We start from the raw sequence: 19267 nt of genomic DNA on the forward strand, positions 1-19267 counted from the left end.
GGTCGCGTGGGTTTCAAGGTTTTGGGTAAGGGGTCGCGAGTGCAAAAACGTTGGGAACCACTGGGTTAGGATAACAGGAGCTACCTTGTATAGTCCAACCGGCCTCTTGCAGACTCCTTACGTTCTTATGTTCTTATGTATTATAATGGATGACACCTCGGAGGCAAGGACAGGAAGGGGCCCACAGGGGTCGATCGCTCCTCACGTGTCGGGAGGTTTCACACGAGCGGTTTTCTCCCGCGCAGTTTGCCGGCAGCTGCAGTGCACAGACATCGTTCAGTTCGCCCGTGTCGTGTCTCCTCGAGATTGAGGATGCGTTGAAAATGGCATATTGTTATCATTATGTACCTACATTAACGGCATAGGCTACTTATGCACTTTAATGCGTATGTTTATAAATTCCTGCCTGTTTATCCCATATAAACTATAATTCACGATTTTTACAGGGAATTATATATAGTATAGCCACACCACTGATCTGTGAGCCACACCAGCTCCGGAGGAAACGGTAGCCTACTCTTGTTCTTTCCTGTCTGAGCGGACATTCCCCACTTCATATCTAGCCTCTGAACATGTGGTGGCACGCCTGCAGTGTCCACCCAAACTGTTTGGTACTAGCCTAAATATTTAGTTTACATTTTTCATCTGCAAGGGGTTATATTCTCATCAAGATCATGTCAATGTGAATATCCCAGTTTATCTCTCTCTCTCTCTCTCTCTCTCTCTCTCTCTCTCTCTCTCTCTCTCTCTCTCTATATATATATATATATATATATATATATATATATATATATATATATATATACAATAAACTAACAATCGATCAATCAGTATTATATATACCTACGTAGACATAAGCTAAAATGTTATTTGCAATATATAACTTGTACCAACATTAATAATGAAAAAAGCCTTTCCAAATATAAGTGCGGAAAAATGCATACCTCATTGAGAAATGAGAGCAGGAACAATTAACATTACGTACCCTGCCGCTACCACAGAAAACCACGCCTGCCGCGCGGGAAAAAACCGCCCGCCTCAGCAGTGCGTCATTAAACCGTTCGGCGCCGCGCGGTTTACCAGGTTGGTGGAATCTCTGCCGCGCGGGTATCTTGCCGCTGGGGCCGCGCGGAAAAAAGCCGCTCGTGTAAAAGCGAGCTTCTGGTGACGACACCAAGCGTAGTGTCACCGCCGCGTCGGAGGTGGCAGCACCTGCTGTGTGACACCTCGGAGGCAGGGCCAGGCAGCGGCCATCAGCGGCCCGTTCCTCACGTGTGGCGAGGCGAGGGGGCGGAGCTTAGCAGGTGGGCGGAGCCTCCCACGGACACACTATATTGCTTCGACAGCTTTACATTGACAATTGTTAGTAAACAGTATGATGAATAGTATATCGCTATACTTATATAAGTTCAGCACGCAGAAACAATGCTGAAATGCCGAGTAAAAGCCACAAAATGCACAGAGCCTGCCGCCTATGACATAACCGGACTGAGTTGCCGAGTGCTGGCGATGATCCTCGTGACATGCAGATTATTACCCTGACAAGCCTGCACGGGCACTTACCTCTATACAGTGTGACAAATACTATATCGTGGAACATATCTGACAGGCACAACACGCATAAACAAGGCAGAGGTAACCAGTGTATATTGAGAACACGGAAAAGCTTACTGAAAATACAAGCCAGCCCCATATCACCGCGGCTCGGGGGGGGGGAGGGGCACCACTTACTGGGTCACACCTCGCGGAAAAAATAAAGAGAACTAAGTCTAAGGAAAAGCGACCTTGTATAATGAGTACCGAGGATCGTTTTGCCCTTGCAACATACTCGTATATCTTATTCTTGGGTCCATCCCCGCTGGATCCCTCATATATAAGCTTTTCAGTTGATCAGTTTCTGTAGTAAATTAAATATGAATCATATGTAGCCTACTGGTTTTTACAGCAATACACCAGCATTTCCCTGCCATTTCTGCACACGTTGAGAGGAAATTAATGTTCCACACCCGCTTTGATACCACACACTCTATTATGTTCTTTTATATTGTTGTGCTTGAAGCTTCCCCCGGCGTCCATGGGGCTCTAGAAGGCTCCGGGAAGAGCGAGCAGGGGGGCGGGGAGCAAAGCCTCGTCCGCGCGGCCAGGCGCCAGGCGGGAAGTGTTGCCAACTCGCACATACCTTTGCTACATGTTCTTGTATGATCTAAAATATACTGTAACATTCTAGACTGTACTGTTCTGGATATATATAGGAGAAGAGGGCGAGAGGAGTCCAGTCCCAGTCATAGTAAGCTAGTGATAAGTGAAGAGTCAGAGTAAAGTGTACTACTGAGGAAGAATATTAAACTACAGAAGCTGTGCAAAGTGTTTACATATCTCCCTCCCACGGAGTCTCCTGACGGCGACACGGAACCCAAGTAACACGTCCGGCATAACAATATCGAGGATGGACTTATAATTAACTCTTTGATGTAAAAAACACATACAGCCTTCTTTGTTGAGCGTCTCAGAATTTACAGAGAGAGAGAGAGAGAGAGAGAGATTTACATCGAAAATCAGACCACACAGACCCCATGGTCCAGACTAGGTGGTCTTACCGGTATACAGAGAGAGAGAGAGAGAGAGAGAGAGAGAATATATGGGAGAGGGATTATAATTATCTCTCTCGTTGTTCATTTCTTTTTATCCTTCTCTCCCTTTCTCTTTCTTGTTATATTTTTCTCTTTTCCCCTCTTTTTTATTCATTTTCTCTCCTGCCATACTTCCCTTTTCGTCAACTTCCAGTCTCTCTCTCTCTCTCTCTCTCTCTCTCTCTCTCTCTCTCTCTCTCTCTCTAATAGTCACACACTTCCTATAATGTTACAGCAACAAAAACAGTCTTCTTACTATTACTATTACTTGGGTCCATGAAAAGGCACCATGGAATAACGTACACAATGATAGCTACATACCCAAATAGATCCCCCATGACAGTAAAGTAAGAATTAAAAAAGGGAGGACAAAACAATACCTAATGAGTTCAGCAGGTGGTGTTGAAAGACAAACTGGACTGCCATTACCACCAATTAATATGTATTGCTGCTGTGCTGTGGTAATGGTTAGCAATCACACAAGAACAAAAAAGGGTGACAAAAACAATACCTAATGAGTTAAGTCAGGTGGGTGTGATAGACAAACTAACTTCCCATTACCACTAATTAATATGTCTTGCTGCTATGCTTTGGTAATGGTTAACAATCACACTCAAAGGCACCGTTAACATTTTTATTTTTTCTCGCACACTCTCCCACTCAAAGTCTATATATTGAGCCGATTTCACAGTCCAACAGTGTCTTCGTAACAGCCCGAACCAAACTATAGAATCCCATACAATCCAAAATGGGGAGGTCTTTGATGCCACACTAAATACACAAGACTTTTCTAGTATAGTTTCATCAAATTTGTGTACTTAAATATAAACAACAGACACTAAACAAGGAAATTTTGAAGGCTCTGGTATTGGTTTGGGAGCTTACTAACCCATCATGAGGAACTGTGAAACTGGCCCATTGTCTCTCACTAGAAGTATAACAAAGTATCTAATAATATCTGGTGCTATGGCTTGTTCTTAAATGCTTGCAGCTCTCACAGACACGATCTCCCAAGGGCACAAAAAAGATAAGTCAGGTTCTCATGAGTGTTTCTTCACATTCATGGTGCAGAAGTCTCGTCAAACTGTCACCAGGCTCATAAAACTACCTATGGAAACACAGCCTCCTCTACCGAAGCCTTACCAAGTGTGGGTGTTTTCAGACACTTCCACCCATCACCTCAACTATTTCCAAAGACCAAAAAGGAGATCCCTTTGACCTTTATTCAAACCTCCTCTATCTATGTCTTACCAAATGTATTTTCAGACACTTCCACCCATCACCTCAACTATTTCCAAAGACCAAAAAGGAGATCAATTGAGTCCTCATGAATGTTCTTTTAGGTTCACGGTGCAGAAATTGACCTCTCTTTTTGGATACTCCTTTGACCTCTATTCCGGAGCAGTGAATAGCGGGCTTTTTTTTTTTAAATATTTTTCTTTACGCCCTTGAACTGTCTCCTTTGCTGTTAAAAAAAGAAGAAGAAGAAGAAGCCTCATCAATCTGTCACCATGCTCATAAAACTACCCCTGGAAATACTACTAATACCTCTAATAACCTCCTCTATCTATGTCTTACCAAATGTGGGTGTATAAGCCCCAATTAAAATGTCTATGGTTGGTATTTTCAGACGCTTCCACCCATCACCTCAACTATTTCCAAAGGCCAAAATGGAGACGGAGTTCTCATGAGTGTTATTTTAGGTTCATGGTACAGAAGAATGGTCACACTACCACCAGGATCACTAAACTACCCCTGGAAATACCCAAAACTCCTACAAAAGCATTATCAAATGTATGTGCTTGGGCTCAAAAATGTCAAAGAATATGACCCTGAGAATCTACAGGTCCAACTCACATGGGGGTTTTTGTTAGTTGAGTGCACCTTATATAGACAACCCACTACTCTGCACTTGGTTATGGAAAACTTGGAAGGACACTCAACCACTGACTGAAACCCTCGTAACCGTAACCCACGCAACAGTCATACTTTCTCGCCTTATAAAAGAACGTGTGAGCTTCCTTCTCTTTATGAATGGAAACAACATCAAGAAGCCAATATTCAAGGATGAGATATTATAACAGACGAAAAGATTAATGTTCAGCTTCACTGGAATGTTCCCTTGGCTTAAAAATGATCTTACGACCTTTCATTATACATATGTGAAAGGGAACAACACCTAGCAGCCAAGATAGACAGAAAAATTAACATTCAACTTCACTGACATATTCTCTCAGCTTAAAAACGATCTTACGAGCTTCCCACTGAAAGGACAAGGCACAAAACCAGATAGAAAGATTAACAGTCTATTTTGCCTTACAAGTAACAGACATATTACAATCTCTCACCTTATAAAAAGATCCTATGACCTTCTCCCTTTTCAAATGAGGGTGCCTCTGTGGGAAGGGGAAGGGAACGCGAAGGTGTCGAGGCCAAAGGTACAGACACAGGTATAAAAGTGCCTTCCTCAACCATACAAGTAACAAATATATTCTTTTCCATTTTACATGTGGGTGGATGGCAAAGTCGCCCCATTATTATATACAAAGACAACAAACAGCACATGACTATAGACACAATGCCAGTCTATCACCAACCTCGTAAACAAACCGCTCTAGTCTCTGTTCGTTCGTCACTTCCCAGACTTGGTGGACGATAATTTAGCTTCTGTGGTTGGCAATTCTCATCTCCTATAAAAATGGTATAAATATATGATCCCTAAAGCTGGAAGAAGAGGAGGAGCAGGAGGAGAAGGAGGAGGACAGTGGTGGATGGTGCCCTGGATTCTATGGTTGACAATCCTCAACTCCCACAAAAGCGATATAAATATACAATCCCTATAAATAGAAGAGGAGGAGGAGGAGGAGGAATAAGTGAGTGATGGATGGTGACCTGGCTTCTATGGCTGGCAATTCTCATCTCTCATAAAGACAGTATAACTATATGACAATTAAGGAGGAGGAGGAGGAGGAAGAGGCATAGACAGAAAGGGCAGTGAGGCATCAGCTTGGCTACTGGGGTTCGTATGGCTTGACGAGGTTGACTGAGAACTCTTTGACCTGCTCCACCCCCCTCACCTCATGCTCCAGCAATGGCAGGCGCACCACGTGGAAGTCCTCGTACAGGTCGGCAATCTGGCGGAGAGACGGACATGAATATTTGTTGCAATGGTGTTGACTAGTCTCTTCCTCGCCCTCTCTCGTTTTCTACAATTTAATTTTTTGTTGGTTCTTCTATCTCTCAGTTCTCAGCCTCGTAAAATTGCACCCATGTTCAAAGTTCTCCCTCCCTATAGTCTGTCTCGCTAGAAAATCCCAGGCGGCCACACTCATTTTTTTATTAATGAAGACATATTTTTTTTAGCATGTATAATATTTCCTTTCATTCATCATACACTGCCTACATGTAAAAAATAATCAATCATCTTGTGTTACGGAATGAGTGAAGGATGGCAATTGTGCTAAAAGAACATTGGTAGGCCTCGCAGTATTCCAGATATTATTAGAAAACAAAGAAATTGATGATAATATAAGGTAACAGCGAGCAGTGCAACAAGAGGAGGGTACCACGACACCTCTCTATCTGAAATTGACCTCTCATCTGGGCTTTTGTTTTTTGTTTTTTTTGTTGGAGCAGGTTATAGCGGGCCTTTTTATTGCTGTTTTTGTTTTTTGCCCTTGAGCCGAGCAACAAGAGGAGGGTACCAAGACACCTCTCCACCCGAAACTGACCTCTCCTTTGGGCTTTCGTTCTTTGTTCTTTTGTTGGAGCAGGTTATGGCGGGCCTTGAGCTCCCTCCCTTGCTGTAAAAACAAAAACAAAACAAAACAAAAAACTCATTAAGCCACTCTCATCCTCCTTCTCCAACTCTTCCTACCTGGTCGAGATATTTCGCCTGTATGCGTCGTCTGGCCGAGCACATTGAACAGTCCTTGCTGCCTCCCGCTGATCCGAGAAGTAGCTGATTGACGACGATGTTATGCGTGTCGATGCCGTAGCGCGTCAACTCCTGCACCAGCCGCTCCGTTTCATAGAGGGACAGGAACTCGGCGATGCACACACATACGAAGGTGGTCTGGTCCTGTAAGTGGAAGGAGGTAGTGAGGGCCGAGGGAGAGGAAAGAAGGAAGAAGGTGTGGAAGGAGGGAAGGATAGGAAAGAGTGAGTGAACGATGAGGGTGAGTAGAGTAGGGAGAAGGTGAAGGAGGAGTGGTGTGGTCTTAGGAGTGGAAGGAGAGAGTGAGGGCTGAGGGAGAGGAAAGGAGGACACAAAGGACACAGAGGAAGAACAAACAACAGCAGACCTGCTGGTCCTTACGAGGCTGTTTGTGACAAGCTACACTAACTATCTAATCAAAGGTGGAAGATGAAGGACAGCAAAGGCGGAGGCTCCTCCCCACCCCTCATCCCTCCAGCCAAAGCTGGCAGGAAAGGAAAAAGAACCATGCAGCATGGAAAAACTGCATGGAAATTATGTAGGAAAGAGGAAAGAACTACCATTACTGCTACCACTAACCGGGCGATAAAAGCGGACAAGGACACCAGTATTCGAAAGAACTTAACGTTATTACGACAATGAGTAATATCTTAGTTGCTGGTTGGATTCAAAATACTTGTCTAATCTATTCTTGAAGGCCGTAACTGTTGTACTATCAACGACATCACAGGGTAGAGAGTTCCAAACATTAACAACTCGATTGAAGAAGTATTTAGCTTCGTGTGATGAGAATCTTTTACCACTTATCTTCAAATTGTGATTTCTTCTTGTTCTATTTGATCGATCAATTGTAAAGTAATCTTCCGCATTAATATCACTCAATCCTTTAAACATTTTAAACACTTCTATTAGATCGCCTCGCATTCTTCGTTTTGATAGGCTGAATAAATTTACTTCTATAAGCCTTTCTTCATATGATAAATTTCTCAACCTAGGAATCATCTTTGTTACTCTTCGTTGAACCTGTTCCAACTTTTCTATGTCTTATCTGTAATAGGGAGACCAAAACTGTACACAGTACTCTAGACAGGGTCGAACCAACGAATCATACAGTTTTAATATTACTTTTTCCGATTTATTATTAAAGACTAATCCAATAAAGCCAACCAATTTGTTTGCAGTTTTAACTACCTCTGAACAATGCTGACCGGGCTTTAAATCACTTGATATAGTGATTCCAAGATCCTTTTCTTTACTTACTGCAGAAAGTTGTTGGCCATTCATTACGTACCGAACGTGATTGTTATTTTATCCGATGTGCAACACCATAGAACGGGGCCGACGTAGTCACACAGAGCAGAGTTGGTAAGGGAGGAGAGGAACCAGCAATTCGTTCCCACTTTCCGAAACGTCTAACCCAACTCTGCGACCCTTTCGAGGCCTGGCCAGTGGCACCTGTCACCAGGTGTTCTCCACCAACTCTAGAGAGTATCAGACGCTCTTCCTGAGAGACCAAAAAGCTGAAATATTCCTTGAGTATAAGAAAAACCCTCAGAAACTCCACCTAGAAGCCGGGAGGTACAACCTCAAATGGCCCACGGAAGACATCTCTTTCAGGAGAAAACAAGAACCAGCTGTTATGCAGAATAGGGATGGGAGTACCGTCGATAGAGGGGAGGGACGGGGAGCTCACACCGACAACTGGTTCTCAGAGAGGCTTTTTAGTGTAGAGGTCGCCACACTCCTCTACACTGCAGGCCTAAATAATTAGGCACGGTCCAGCTGACTAGGACCTAGGAACTCCAGCCATTGTCTCATAAAAGGATCCTCTGCCTGCAGTCCAATCCACCACTACTGCTGCCCAGAGGCTTCACCGTGACCCTGGCACGGGAGACAGGTCAGGCATTACACCTTGTCCAAGGGTGACCTGAGACTATGCTGGGCAGGGACATCTAGTTCCCTGAGGTGAAAACACTTCACCCGCATACCCAGGAGAGGGGACGAGAGGAGACAAGAGGGGACAAGAGGGGACGAGAGGGGACGTAGGAGAAGGTGACGAAGGAGAGGGGACGAAGGAGGGGTGGTCTGGTCCTGAGAGTGGAAGGTGGGAGTGAGGGCTGAGGGAGAGGAAAGAAGGAAGGAGGTGTGGTCAGGTCTTAAGAGTGGAAGGAGGGAGGAATAGGAAAGAGTGACTGAAAGATGTGGGAGAGTGGAGTGAGAAAAAGATGAAGGTGTGGTTTAGTCCTGGGAGTGGAAGGAGAATGTGAGTGAGGGAAGCAGGAGTGTGGAATAGGAGTGGGGTAGCAGGTGGTTAGAAGTAAGTGGAGCAAGAAAAGTAGGATGAGGAGAGGCTGAGTATGGAGTAAGTGGTGAGTAGGAGTTGGTAAGTAGGAGGTAAAAAGTATGTATAATGAACTAGATGTATATTTAACCCCTAGATGACAGCAGCAGTAATTTAAAGAGTAGCTCCCCAAAAATTAATGGTCTGTATATACTCACTGCCGACCTTAGCAGCATAAATACAGTTACGCCACATAATGGATGTTTTAACCCGTCCGCTGCGATTGGCACGGATTCGGCTTTCAATGGTAGCCTGGTAACATATAGTCCCAGGTCCTTCTCTGCCTCTGTGGTGGATAGTGGAGTGTTTCCCATGTGGTATTGGTATGCTGGATATCCTCTCCCAAGGTGCAGGACTTTACATTTTTCCTCACTGAATTGTAGCAGCCACTTTTTGTTCCATTCCTGTAGCTTGGCGATGTCTTCTTGTAGGAAATCCGCGGTCAAGGGGTTAACTATCGTCTATATATAGATTCTACCGCAGTCCGGAAGTGTTGTTATATTTCCGCTATGCAAAACTGACAATGAATTTTGGACCGTGTATATAGAGTTCTACCGTCGTCTAAGGGTCAACAGGGATGCGTTTCAGGACTCACCGGGTTTTTGAACTGTTCGTTGACCTTCTGTATAACGGGTAAGATGCCCTCCAGCTTGCCTGACACCTCGTCTGCGTTGAACTCCTGCATCCCCAGCAACCCCGCCACCTGAGGAGAAATAGGAGGAAGTAGAGAAGGGAGTGTTAGGGAATATAAGGACAAAAAAGATTACTACTATTACTACTACCAATGAAAATAATAATAATGATAATAATAATGGTACCAATAATAACAAGAAGATGAAGAAAAAGAACAAAAACAGGATAAGAAAGGATGAAGAAAGTAGAAGAATAAAAAGGAAAAAAATATACAGTAAGGAAGAAGAAGGAGAAGAAGAAAAATACAAGAATAGCAAGATCAGAAAAAAAAAAAATAACGAAAAATAGGAAAAATTAATAAAAAAATAAAATAAAAATACACTAACCACAAAATTAAATACAGCAATAAACCAAACAATCAACCAAGGACTCCGCCGCACCCCTCACCTGGTTGACGAAGGGACTGATGTGACTCTTGAGGCGCAGCAGCTTGCCAAGGGACTTCTCAATGACCTGCGGGAAGGAGAGAAGGCGCAGCGTGTGTCCCGTCGGTGCCGTATCGAACACCACCACGCTAAAGTTCATCCCTTGCACCAGTCTGAAAGGAGGATTATTATTACTATTATTTTTTTTTTTTTTTTTTTTTTTTTTTACAACAAAGGAGGCAGCTCAAGGGCACAAAAAAGAAAACAATAATAAAAAAAGCCCACTACTCGCTGCTCCCAAAACTACACTTGACCCTCTTATTTATTTACCTATCATTCTTATTTTTATTTTATTTATTTATTTTTATTTATTTATTTATTTATTTATTTTTTTTTTTTTTTGTGTGTGTGTGTGTGTGTGTTGGTTTCTTCTTGATCTTGCTATTCTTGTTTTCTTCCTTGTTTTCTTCTTATCAATGCCTACCTTCCTTTTTTTTTTTTTTCCATTCTTCTACCTTTTTCATCCTATTATTTTCCATCTCTTTTTCTTTTTCTCTCCCCCGAAGACTCATTTAAAAACAGGCTAGGCTGCCACTTCCTTCAACTTAACATTTACTACAGTAGAAATGCAAACTGGGTGGCATTTGACTTTATACATTTTCACTTAGGTTTAAAGAAAGGCCACCTAATCCGAACTATAGGGTCTGTGTGGTCTGACTATCTATGTAACTCACAAGCTGAGAAAGGGAACATGTCTGAAGGATAAAAAGAAGTACAGTTTCCCATACAGAAGTGTAGATGAGTGAAATGGTCTTAAGGAGGAGATTGTGGAGGCAGGGAGTGTTGGTCAAATGAAGGAGAGGTTGGACAAATATAGACAAGGAGACAGGAGTATCTGAGCTTATCTAAGGCCCCTTTAACCCCTAGACGGCGGATTTCCTACAAGAAGACCTCACCAAGCTACAGGAGCTTAACAAAAAGTGGCTGCTACAATTCAATGAAGAAAAATGTAAAGTCCTGCACCATGGGAGGGGATATCCAGCACACCAATACTACATGGGAAACACTCCACTATCCATCACAGAGGCAGAGAAAGACCTGGGACTATATGTTACCAGGCTACCAGTGAAGGCCAAATCCGTGCCAATCGCAGCGGACGGGTTAACACACATAGGTATTCCACATCACCCCATACTCACTTCATCACCTCGGCGTAGCTCATGGCCTCATCTATGCCCGGGAAGGCGCCCAACACCTCCTGCATGATGTCCCGGCCCATGCGCATGGCGTCGGTGGCACCCTCAAAATACTCGTCTGGCAGGTCACCGTACCCGATATTGGGGTCGATTTCCTGCAGGGGTGGAGGGGGGGAGACAGCGTTGCCAGATTATTGTATTCACCACATCGTATTTATTACTTTTAAGCCTCAGACTCTCGTACCTACACAAATAACGATAGAAAATTGAAGTAGCGTTAAAACTCCTATTTATTGATGTTCGTTTGTTTGTTTTTGCTATAGTTATTGGTCAGAAACGAAGAAAATGCAATGCAATGAGTACGATAGTTTGACCACGCTGGGTTGAGATGGTGATGCTGAGGGTGTGAAGGATAGGAGAGTTAAAAGAGGATGGGTAAAAGGGAAGTGAAGTGAAGTGGAGTCAAGTGAAGGAAAGTGAAGGAAAGAAAAGTGAAGTTAAATGAAGGGAAATGAAGTGGAGTTAAGTGAAGGGAAGTGAAGGAAAGAAAAGTGAAGTTATGCGAAGTTAAGTTAAATGAAGGGAAGTGAAGTGGCGTTAAGTGAAGGGAAGTGAAGGAAAGGAAAGTGAAGTAAAGTGGAGTAAAGAGAAGTGAAGTTATGTGAAGTTAAGTTTAGGGAAGGGATGTGAAGTGAAGGAAAGTAAAGTGAAGTGAGATTAAGTGAAGTAAAGAGAAGGAAAGTTAAGTAAAATGAAGTAAAGAGAAGTAAAATTAGATTAAGTGGCAAGGAAAAATCAAATGAGTTGAGAAAGGAGGAATAGAGAGGAAAGGAAAAATAAAATGGTTGAGAATCAATGCAAAACTAAGCCAAAAGAGGTGACCGTTCTCTTCCACACCACAAAGTAAAATTAGCAAAAGAAAGGAAAGGAAAAATATAATGGCTGAGAATCAATGCAATCTTTCTCTTTCTTGTCGCAAAGTAAAATTAAAAAAAGGGAGGAAAGGAAATAAAAATGGCTAGAGGAAAGTAAGTTGGAAAGTTTTGTTTAGTCGGCGCAACATCTGTGGTCATATGCCGGAGAGAGACAGAAAGGGAAGGAATTATAGGAGAAGGGAACAGATCACAGGAGACGGGACACAACCCCTGATTAATACCTGGTACCCATTCACTGCTGGGTGGACAGGGGCGTAGGGTATCGGAAAAGCCGCCCAAATTTTTCCACTCCGCCCGGGAATCGAACCTGGGCTCTCTCGGTTGTGAGCCGAGTGTGCTAACAACTGCACCACGAAGCCCCCAATGACTAGAGAAGGTGAAGTTTATCTTACATATTAACTAAGTAATGGGGAGCACATACCCAGGGTGCATGGCTTCACTCACTCGCCACCTATACTCTTTTATATTGCAAAGTAAATTAGAACGGTTGGGACATCAAAATCAAATGCCTCAGAGTTGCCGGTAACCCACACGCACCATGGCAAAGAGGTTCTCGAAGCCCTTGACCTTAGTGGGAACCTTGGAGAACTTCTGGTCAAAGGCATCGGAGATGTTGTGAGCCGGGTCTGTGGAGATGATGAGCACTGATTCCCGTGTCTTGGAGAGCTGCACCGCCAGGCTACAGCTGTGGGGTGAGGGGGAGGTGTTGAGGGAATATATTGATTGGTGTGCTGCAAAAAAATTATATACAGGACAAGGACAAGCTGTAATCCACAAAGCACCATTACCTAACCTCACGCAGCAACCGAACATATAATATTTAACCACTTGACTGTGGATTTCCTACAAGAAGACATCACCAAGCTACAGGAATGGAGCAAAAAAGTGGCTGCTACAATTCAATGAAGAAAAATGTAAAGTCATGCACCTTGGGAGGGGAAATCCAGCATACCAATACCACATGGGAAACACTCCACTATCCACCACAGGGGCATAGAAAGACTTGGGAGTATATGTCACCAGGCTACCAGTGAAGGCCAAATCCGTGCCAATCACAGCGGACGGGTCAAAAATGTAATACTCTATTCTCCACCTGGTTTCATATCTCTCCATGCCGCAGCCTCTCACCTGGTTGTTGTCTTGCCCACGCCGCCCTTGCCGCCCACGAACACCCACTTAAGGGTCTTCTGCTCCACGATGTTCTTCAGGCTTGGCTCCAGGGGCTCTAGGTCGGCCAGCGCCATGTCCTCCTGCCCCTCCGCCATGATGCTGGGGCAGTACCAAATGCAACGGTCTGAAGGGGGAGGAGAATATTAAGGATTGGTCTTATTAATATTAACACACTGATATCTTGTTTCCTTCCAAACTAATTGCTCTGCTGTTGTTATATATATAAGGGAATATTAGAGTAAAGATTGGTTTAATTAATGCACCAACATCTCATTTCCTTCCTAACTAATTGCTCATGTTGTTGTACATATGAGAATATTAAAGATTGGTTTTGTTAATGTGCCGATATCTCATTTCCTTCCAAACTAATTGCTCATCTGTTGTCATATGTGTATCATGAGACTGGTTTTATTAATGCACTGATATCTAATTCCAAACTTAACCAATTGCTCTTCTGTTACCTATGTATTATGAGAATGTGATGTCTTGATTTCAGTAGCTTTAGTGTGAGGGCTTTGAGTACTGTAAAGACCTCAATCATGTCTTCTTCTGCAGTGTTTTAAGGGGCTAATTTCCTCAATTATGTTCATCAGGCTAAATTCTTCAATCATGAACATAAATAAATTAGAGGCCATACAAAACAAAGCTGCAAGATGGGCCAGATGTGATTACAGACACACTACATCAGTCACTTTGCTTAACCCGGTAGCAGCGACGGGCCAAATTTGTGGCTTTACCGTGTACCAGTGACGGGCCACATTTTTGCCATGATACAACCCCCCAAAAATAGACGATGCATAAACTGATCACAAAATGCGTTGATATATATTATGAAGTAGTTTGCAAGAGCGATGATTTTTTTTCTATTTAATTCGCTTAGAGGGGCCTTCAAGAAACATGATCCCCGCAGCTACCAAGTTAAACAAGACATAAAACTAGACCCATTAGCAACACAAAGACAAATACACAGACAATAAATGCTTTATAAAATCACAAACAATTTAGTAGACATAAACAGAGATACTTATTTACACCCGACAACTACACGATCCACTAGAAGCAGCCACAACCATAAATACCACACTTACCAACTAACACTAGAATAATACCCATTCTTTCCCTGCAGCATCCAAGAGTGGAATCATCTCCCATCTCATGTAATTAATAGTCCCACTCTTGACACATTTAGGAATAGGATCATCAATCATTATCTCCCTAATCCTGGCCCTTCACCATGTCCCAATACCTTTCCACATCCTAACCCTTATCCTAATCCTGTCCTGGCCCCTTCAATCCCCCGCATATCATGACACCCGAGAGTAGTTTTTTTTTGCTCTCATAATTCTCCTACAGTACCTGGTTGTAATTCCCAGCAAATCTCGCATGCTTCCTGTAGTCATCTATTATAACCACCTAAGATGTGTTAGTTACAAATTATAGTTGTGGTTACCTATATTAAAGTCTAGGATCCTGAAAAAAAAATATTAATAAAATGTTTCCAGGTAATCACGTCCCTACAAGATCCAGATACATAGGATGGCTATCTTTAATTTTATCTTTATAGAATGGTGTTTATGTAATTTGTTGCAGAAGACAACAGCCCCTCTGCGGGTCCCCTAGAAATGAAATGAGAATGTGGTCTTGATTTCAGCAGCTTTAGTGTGTGGGCTTTGAGTACTGTAAAGACCTCAATCATGTCTTCTGCAGTGTTTTGTGGGGCTATGTAGTTTCCCAATGCACTTTCCAGCCTATGTCTTGTTGTTTTATGTTCTGTTGTTTGATGAGCTTGCATAGACTGGCGCATTGGTTGACGAGACCTTTCAGTTCTTTGCCTGACGGTTTACTCTTGCATGGCTCATAGGGAAAGGTCATTCAGTTCAGTTCAGTAGTAGGCGTGGGATAAGCCTTGGCATCGGCTCCCACTAGACTGTTTCTTTAGTTGTGCTGCAGTTCCTGTGTTTTTCTGTCTTGTTTTCCAGATAGTTTTAATATATTCTTTTCTTTCTTGTATATCTTTGATTCTTTATTCACCAAAAAGTAGTGTTTCTGCTATTATTTTTTCATCCAAGTAAGAAATCCAGGTAAATCTCCCTGGTCCGTCCCTCCTCCAAGTGTGGTACGTCAAGTCCAATCTGGAATGCCTGTCCTCGGTGAATGTGGAGGGTTTTTTTCACTGTTACATTCTTACCGTGAGCTTCGTGGTGTGTCTGTGCCTTCCCTTCTTCCCTGGGGCTTATATAAGTGGGCTGGGGGCGATAAATACGTTTAGTAAAGTCTCACTCCCCATGTAAACAGTCAGTCCACTGTCGTCAGGATTTTGGCCTTTGTAACGGCGCAAGATTTTGGGCGTCTTCATTACTGTTTCGGTTGATTGATTGATAGTTAATTGTTGCAGGCACACAATAAAGGAGAAGGGAGGAATTAACCTGCCATCCCAACCCCCAGGCATTATATATATGAAGTATCTATATATGAAGAATGGTAAAGCTGGCAAGTGTTCCTCGCACAGTGCTGGGAAAAAAGGGCACAAACGTCTGAATAAGTGAATATAAGTGGCTTTATTTCAGGTTAGAAAATAACATAATACTGAAAAGGAAGGTGTGTGAATACGAAGAAGGGAGGAACGAGAGGAGAAGGACCTAAGAAGCGATACAAAGCGTTACAGCAGGTCAAAAAAGGTATAATTTTTTGTTGTTCACTCGAGTGTTTAAACAGCTTAATTGGTGTTTTTTGTATTCTCGCACGTCTTTTCCACGTTACAAATATTTTTCGCTGTCTTATGGTTTTAATTATTTGTAGTAAGAGTATTGTTTGCTATTCAACGAAATACGAAAAAAAAAAATCGTTTTTTAATTAATTACGTCATCGATTGATTGATTGATTGATAGTTTATTTGATTAAATCCCAAAAATTCTTGGCGGGATTTAATCGATCGATGGACTCTAAGTAAGCATGCAAGTAATCCCCTTGGTAATTAAGTCGCATGATAAAATATAGATCATCAGGCTGGGAAATGATCGAAGCTTGTCATCGCAGTGAATAACATTAATTAATAATCCGCTTCAAATGGTGGCGAGGAATTGCCACGACCAGGCTTTTAAGGCGGCTTTACACCAATTCCTGGCCGGCAATAAAGCCGCGACGATCTAGCGGCTAGACCAGCTAGTGCTCTCGGGAGCAAGTACGTTCACACGTGGGAGGAGCCGCCATCAAGACGGAAACTGCTAGTAAATGCAAGGGCATGAATTCATCCCAAACACCCCAAAAGGCTACTACCATATCTTAAAGAGGCCACTCCTTTAAGCTTTTTGTTCCTCGTTACAATACTGATGTTCGAGTTCGTTTCTTCTCAGTGCGGGTCCACAATAAACTATCAATCAATCAATCATTAGCATTAGGAATAATTTACTAGAATCAGTTGTCGTGGTGAATTCTGTTAATGCTTTCAAACGGCATCTCCACACTTCTCTCGGTCAAATTTTGTATGATTTTGATTGACTTTGGGTTGTTGAGAATCTCTTTAACTTGTAAACTTGTGTCCTGTGCTGTGCTGTGTCTCCACTCGGGATTGCCAACCTGACTATATCGTCTTGGCACTTACTCAAGAGTATTACGGCAGTTGTTTGTGTGGTCTTGGTGACGCCACATTAGCCAACCATCAGAACATCTAAAGGACAATCTACTTAATTGCTGTCGATGAGGTTCTCCCCATCTAGGTAAGAAAATTCTCCCCATCTAGGTAAGAAATGAGTTTGGTCCATTAGCCTAATATTGTAGAAATAATTTATGTAAACGAGTTTTATCATAAGTAGTATTGATTGATTGATTGATTGTTCATTGTTGCATTTAACAACAAAGGAGATCGAGGGGAGGAACATGCCATCCCAGGCATTACATAGTGTGATTATATAATACACGAAAATAATCGTTCCTTACCTCCTTCGATATCTCGCAAAGAGATAAACATTTCTCGTAATGTTGCTGCCACGCTCTCAAACGTCGTTTTCCGTAGACTTCTTATACAGCTTATCTTGTGGGTCCCACAAGTATCTATGCTGCCTAACTTTTTCTAGTAATGCCACCTCGGCCTCCCGGCTCCAAATCTTGTCTGTATCTGCCATTTCTTGTTTTATTATTGGCGCCAACATGCTGTACCCAGCCGCCAGTCGGCAATACAAGACGGACGCGCTCAGCTGCAGAGAACTTGCCGCGAGAAGGGCTGCCAGACCCAGACCCAGACCAAAAATGCAGCCGCGCCTGTATTGCCAACAACACAAAATGCTCTCATGGAGTGCATTTTGTGTTGTTGGCACATATCTACCTGATAAATTTGCCTCGGGATAAGCACAGTACTCAACAATTAAAATGGCTAATAGTTTCTTTTTCTTCTCCACAGAGTTTACATCCTTGTTCATTTATGATATCCCTGTTTCGAAATTCCATTAACTTATAGTGTAGCCTTGAAGAGCAACTTTCCTGCCCAGTCACCATATATATATATATATATATATATATATATATATATATATATATATATATATATATATATATATATATATATATATATATATATATATATATATATATATATATATATATATATATATATATATATATATATATATATATATATATATATATATATATATATATATATATATATATAACCTGCGCCAGAACAGGCTGGGCCGACCATCAGGCCCCACCTGGAAGAAGCCTTGGGCCGACCATCAGGCCCAACCGGGAAGATGCCTACCGGCGCAATAGGCAATCAACGTCAAAAAAAAAAAAAAAATATATATATATATATATATATATATATATATATAAATATAAATATATATATATATATATATATATATATATTCTTATTTTCTTCGAGATACTCCTCCGCCTTCTTTACGATCTGTACGTACCGTGTTTGCAGGTTTAATCCTAGTTTACTATGGAGGACAGCAGGAGAATGAATTAACGAGGATACTGGTTAATTACCTCTTGCACTAGGAAGGTGAACAGAGTAGGGATGCAAGAGTGAATTAAGATTGTGGGTCAACTTTTGCACTATAGGAAGATGAACGGTCCTGAGTCTATCTGTGCACGCCACTGTTTATTATATTCACATTTCTAACTTATAATTTCTCCTATATATCACTTTTTTTAAACTGACCTATACAGTAATTCATATATATATATATATATATATATATATATATATATATATATATATATATATATATATATATATATATATATATATATATACGTGAAATTCCTGATTCATCTTTTCATTCCTAGCTTTCCCATTCACATCTGGGAACTTCATCAGCTACATTGCATTCACATCTCTAACATAATAATCTCCTAGTAATGTGTATACCACTTTTTTTTCATCCTCAGACCTATTTTCCATCATAACTCCTTTCCTCACTGGTCTAAAGTCTCTTCCATATATCTAGTTACTGAAAAACTACTTAATTTGTTCTTCCTATCCGTGTTTGCTCATTAAGGGGACTGTTTGGGTCTAATTATTTTATCTTTTCCTTAATGGTCTTTCCTATATTTTAATAATAATAATAATAATAATAATAATAATAATAATAATAATAATAATAATAATAATAATAATAATGATACTAATACTAATGCAACCCATCCCCCTCCTATTAAACTACTACTACTACTGCCACCACTACTACTACCATTACTACTACTACTACTACTACTAATAATAATAATAATAATAATAACCTTGTACCTGTAATATGAATCCCTTACCACACACACACACACACACACACACACACACACAGGAATATGAACAAGAAGAAAAAAGCCTTCCATCAGGTTGCTAAGTTTAATCATAAATTACTACAGCTTTAATAAGTAGAGGACAAAAATAATAAATCAACATATGAGGGAATAATATACAGGAGGCCGAGCACTGAGGTCTGGTGGTAGCCGGGACAACATACAAAAAAGGCAGTTTCTACCCCAAGACTA

General features: G+C 41.7%; 1 protein-coding gene across 1 annotated transcript; it reads right to left on the reverse strand.

Moving 5' to 3' along the window:
- Positions 1–3250: 3250 nt before the first annotated feature.
- On the reverse strand, positions 3251–15612 carry LOC126996869 (ATPase ASNA1 homolog). The gene is made up of 9 exons (XM_050857783.1): positions 15456–15612; positions 13226–13391; positions 12635–12782; positions 11166–11317; positions 9989–10139; positions 9504–9611; positions 6508–6711; positions 3914–5764; positions 3251–3809 (listed from the first exon to the last, which is right to left on the reverse strand). Exons 2-8 carry the CDS (start codon positions 13360–13362, stop codon positions 5642–5644), a joined length of 1023 nt encoding a protein of 340 aa, XP_050713740.1. The 5' UTR covers positions 13363–13391; positions 15456–15612; the 3' UTR covers positions 3251–3809; positions 3914–5641.
- Positions 15613–19267: the final 3655 nt, after the last annotated feature.

The sequence above is a fragment of the Eriocheir sinensis genome, chromosome 11 (genome assembly GCF_024679095.1).
Source record: "Eriocheir sinensis breed Jianghai 21 chromosome 11, ASM2467909v1, whole genome shotgun sequence".
Taxonomy (NCBI): Eukaryota; Metazoa; Arthropoda; class Malacostraca; order Decapoda; family Varunidae; genus Eriocheir; species Eriocheir sinensis.

What these genes read in the sequence shown, in the direction of transcription:
- LOC126996869 (XM_050857783.1), bottom strand. Translation starts at nt 13,362, where the DNA reads ATGGCGGAGGGGCAGGAGGACATGGCGCTGGCCGACCTAGAGCCCCTG. An exon ending in GTGGGCAAGACAACAACCAG is followed by an intron (nt 12,783 to 13,225) that starts GTGAGAGGCTGC and finishes CTCACCCCACAG; the next exon opens with CTGTAGCCTGGCGGTGCAGC. An exon ending in TCGAGAACCTCTTTGCCATG is followed by an intron (nt 11,318 to 12,634) that starts GTGCGTGTGGGT and finishes CCACCCCTGCAG; the next exon opens with GAAATCGACCCCAATATCGG.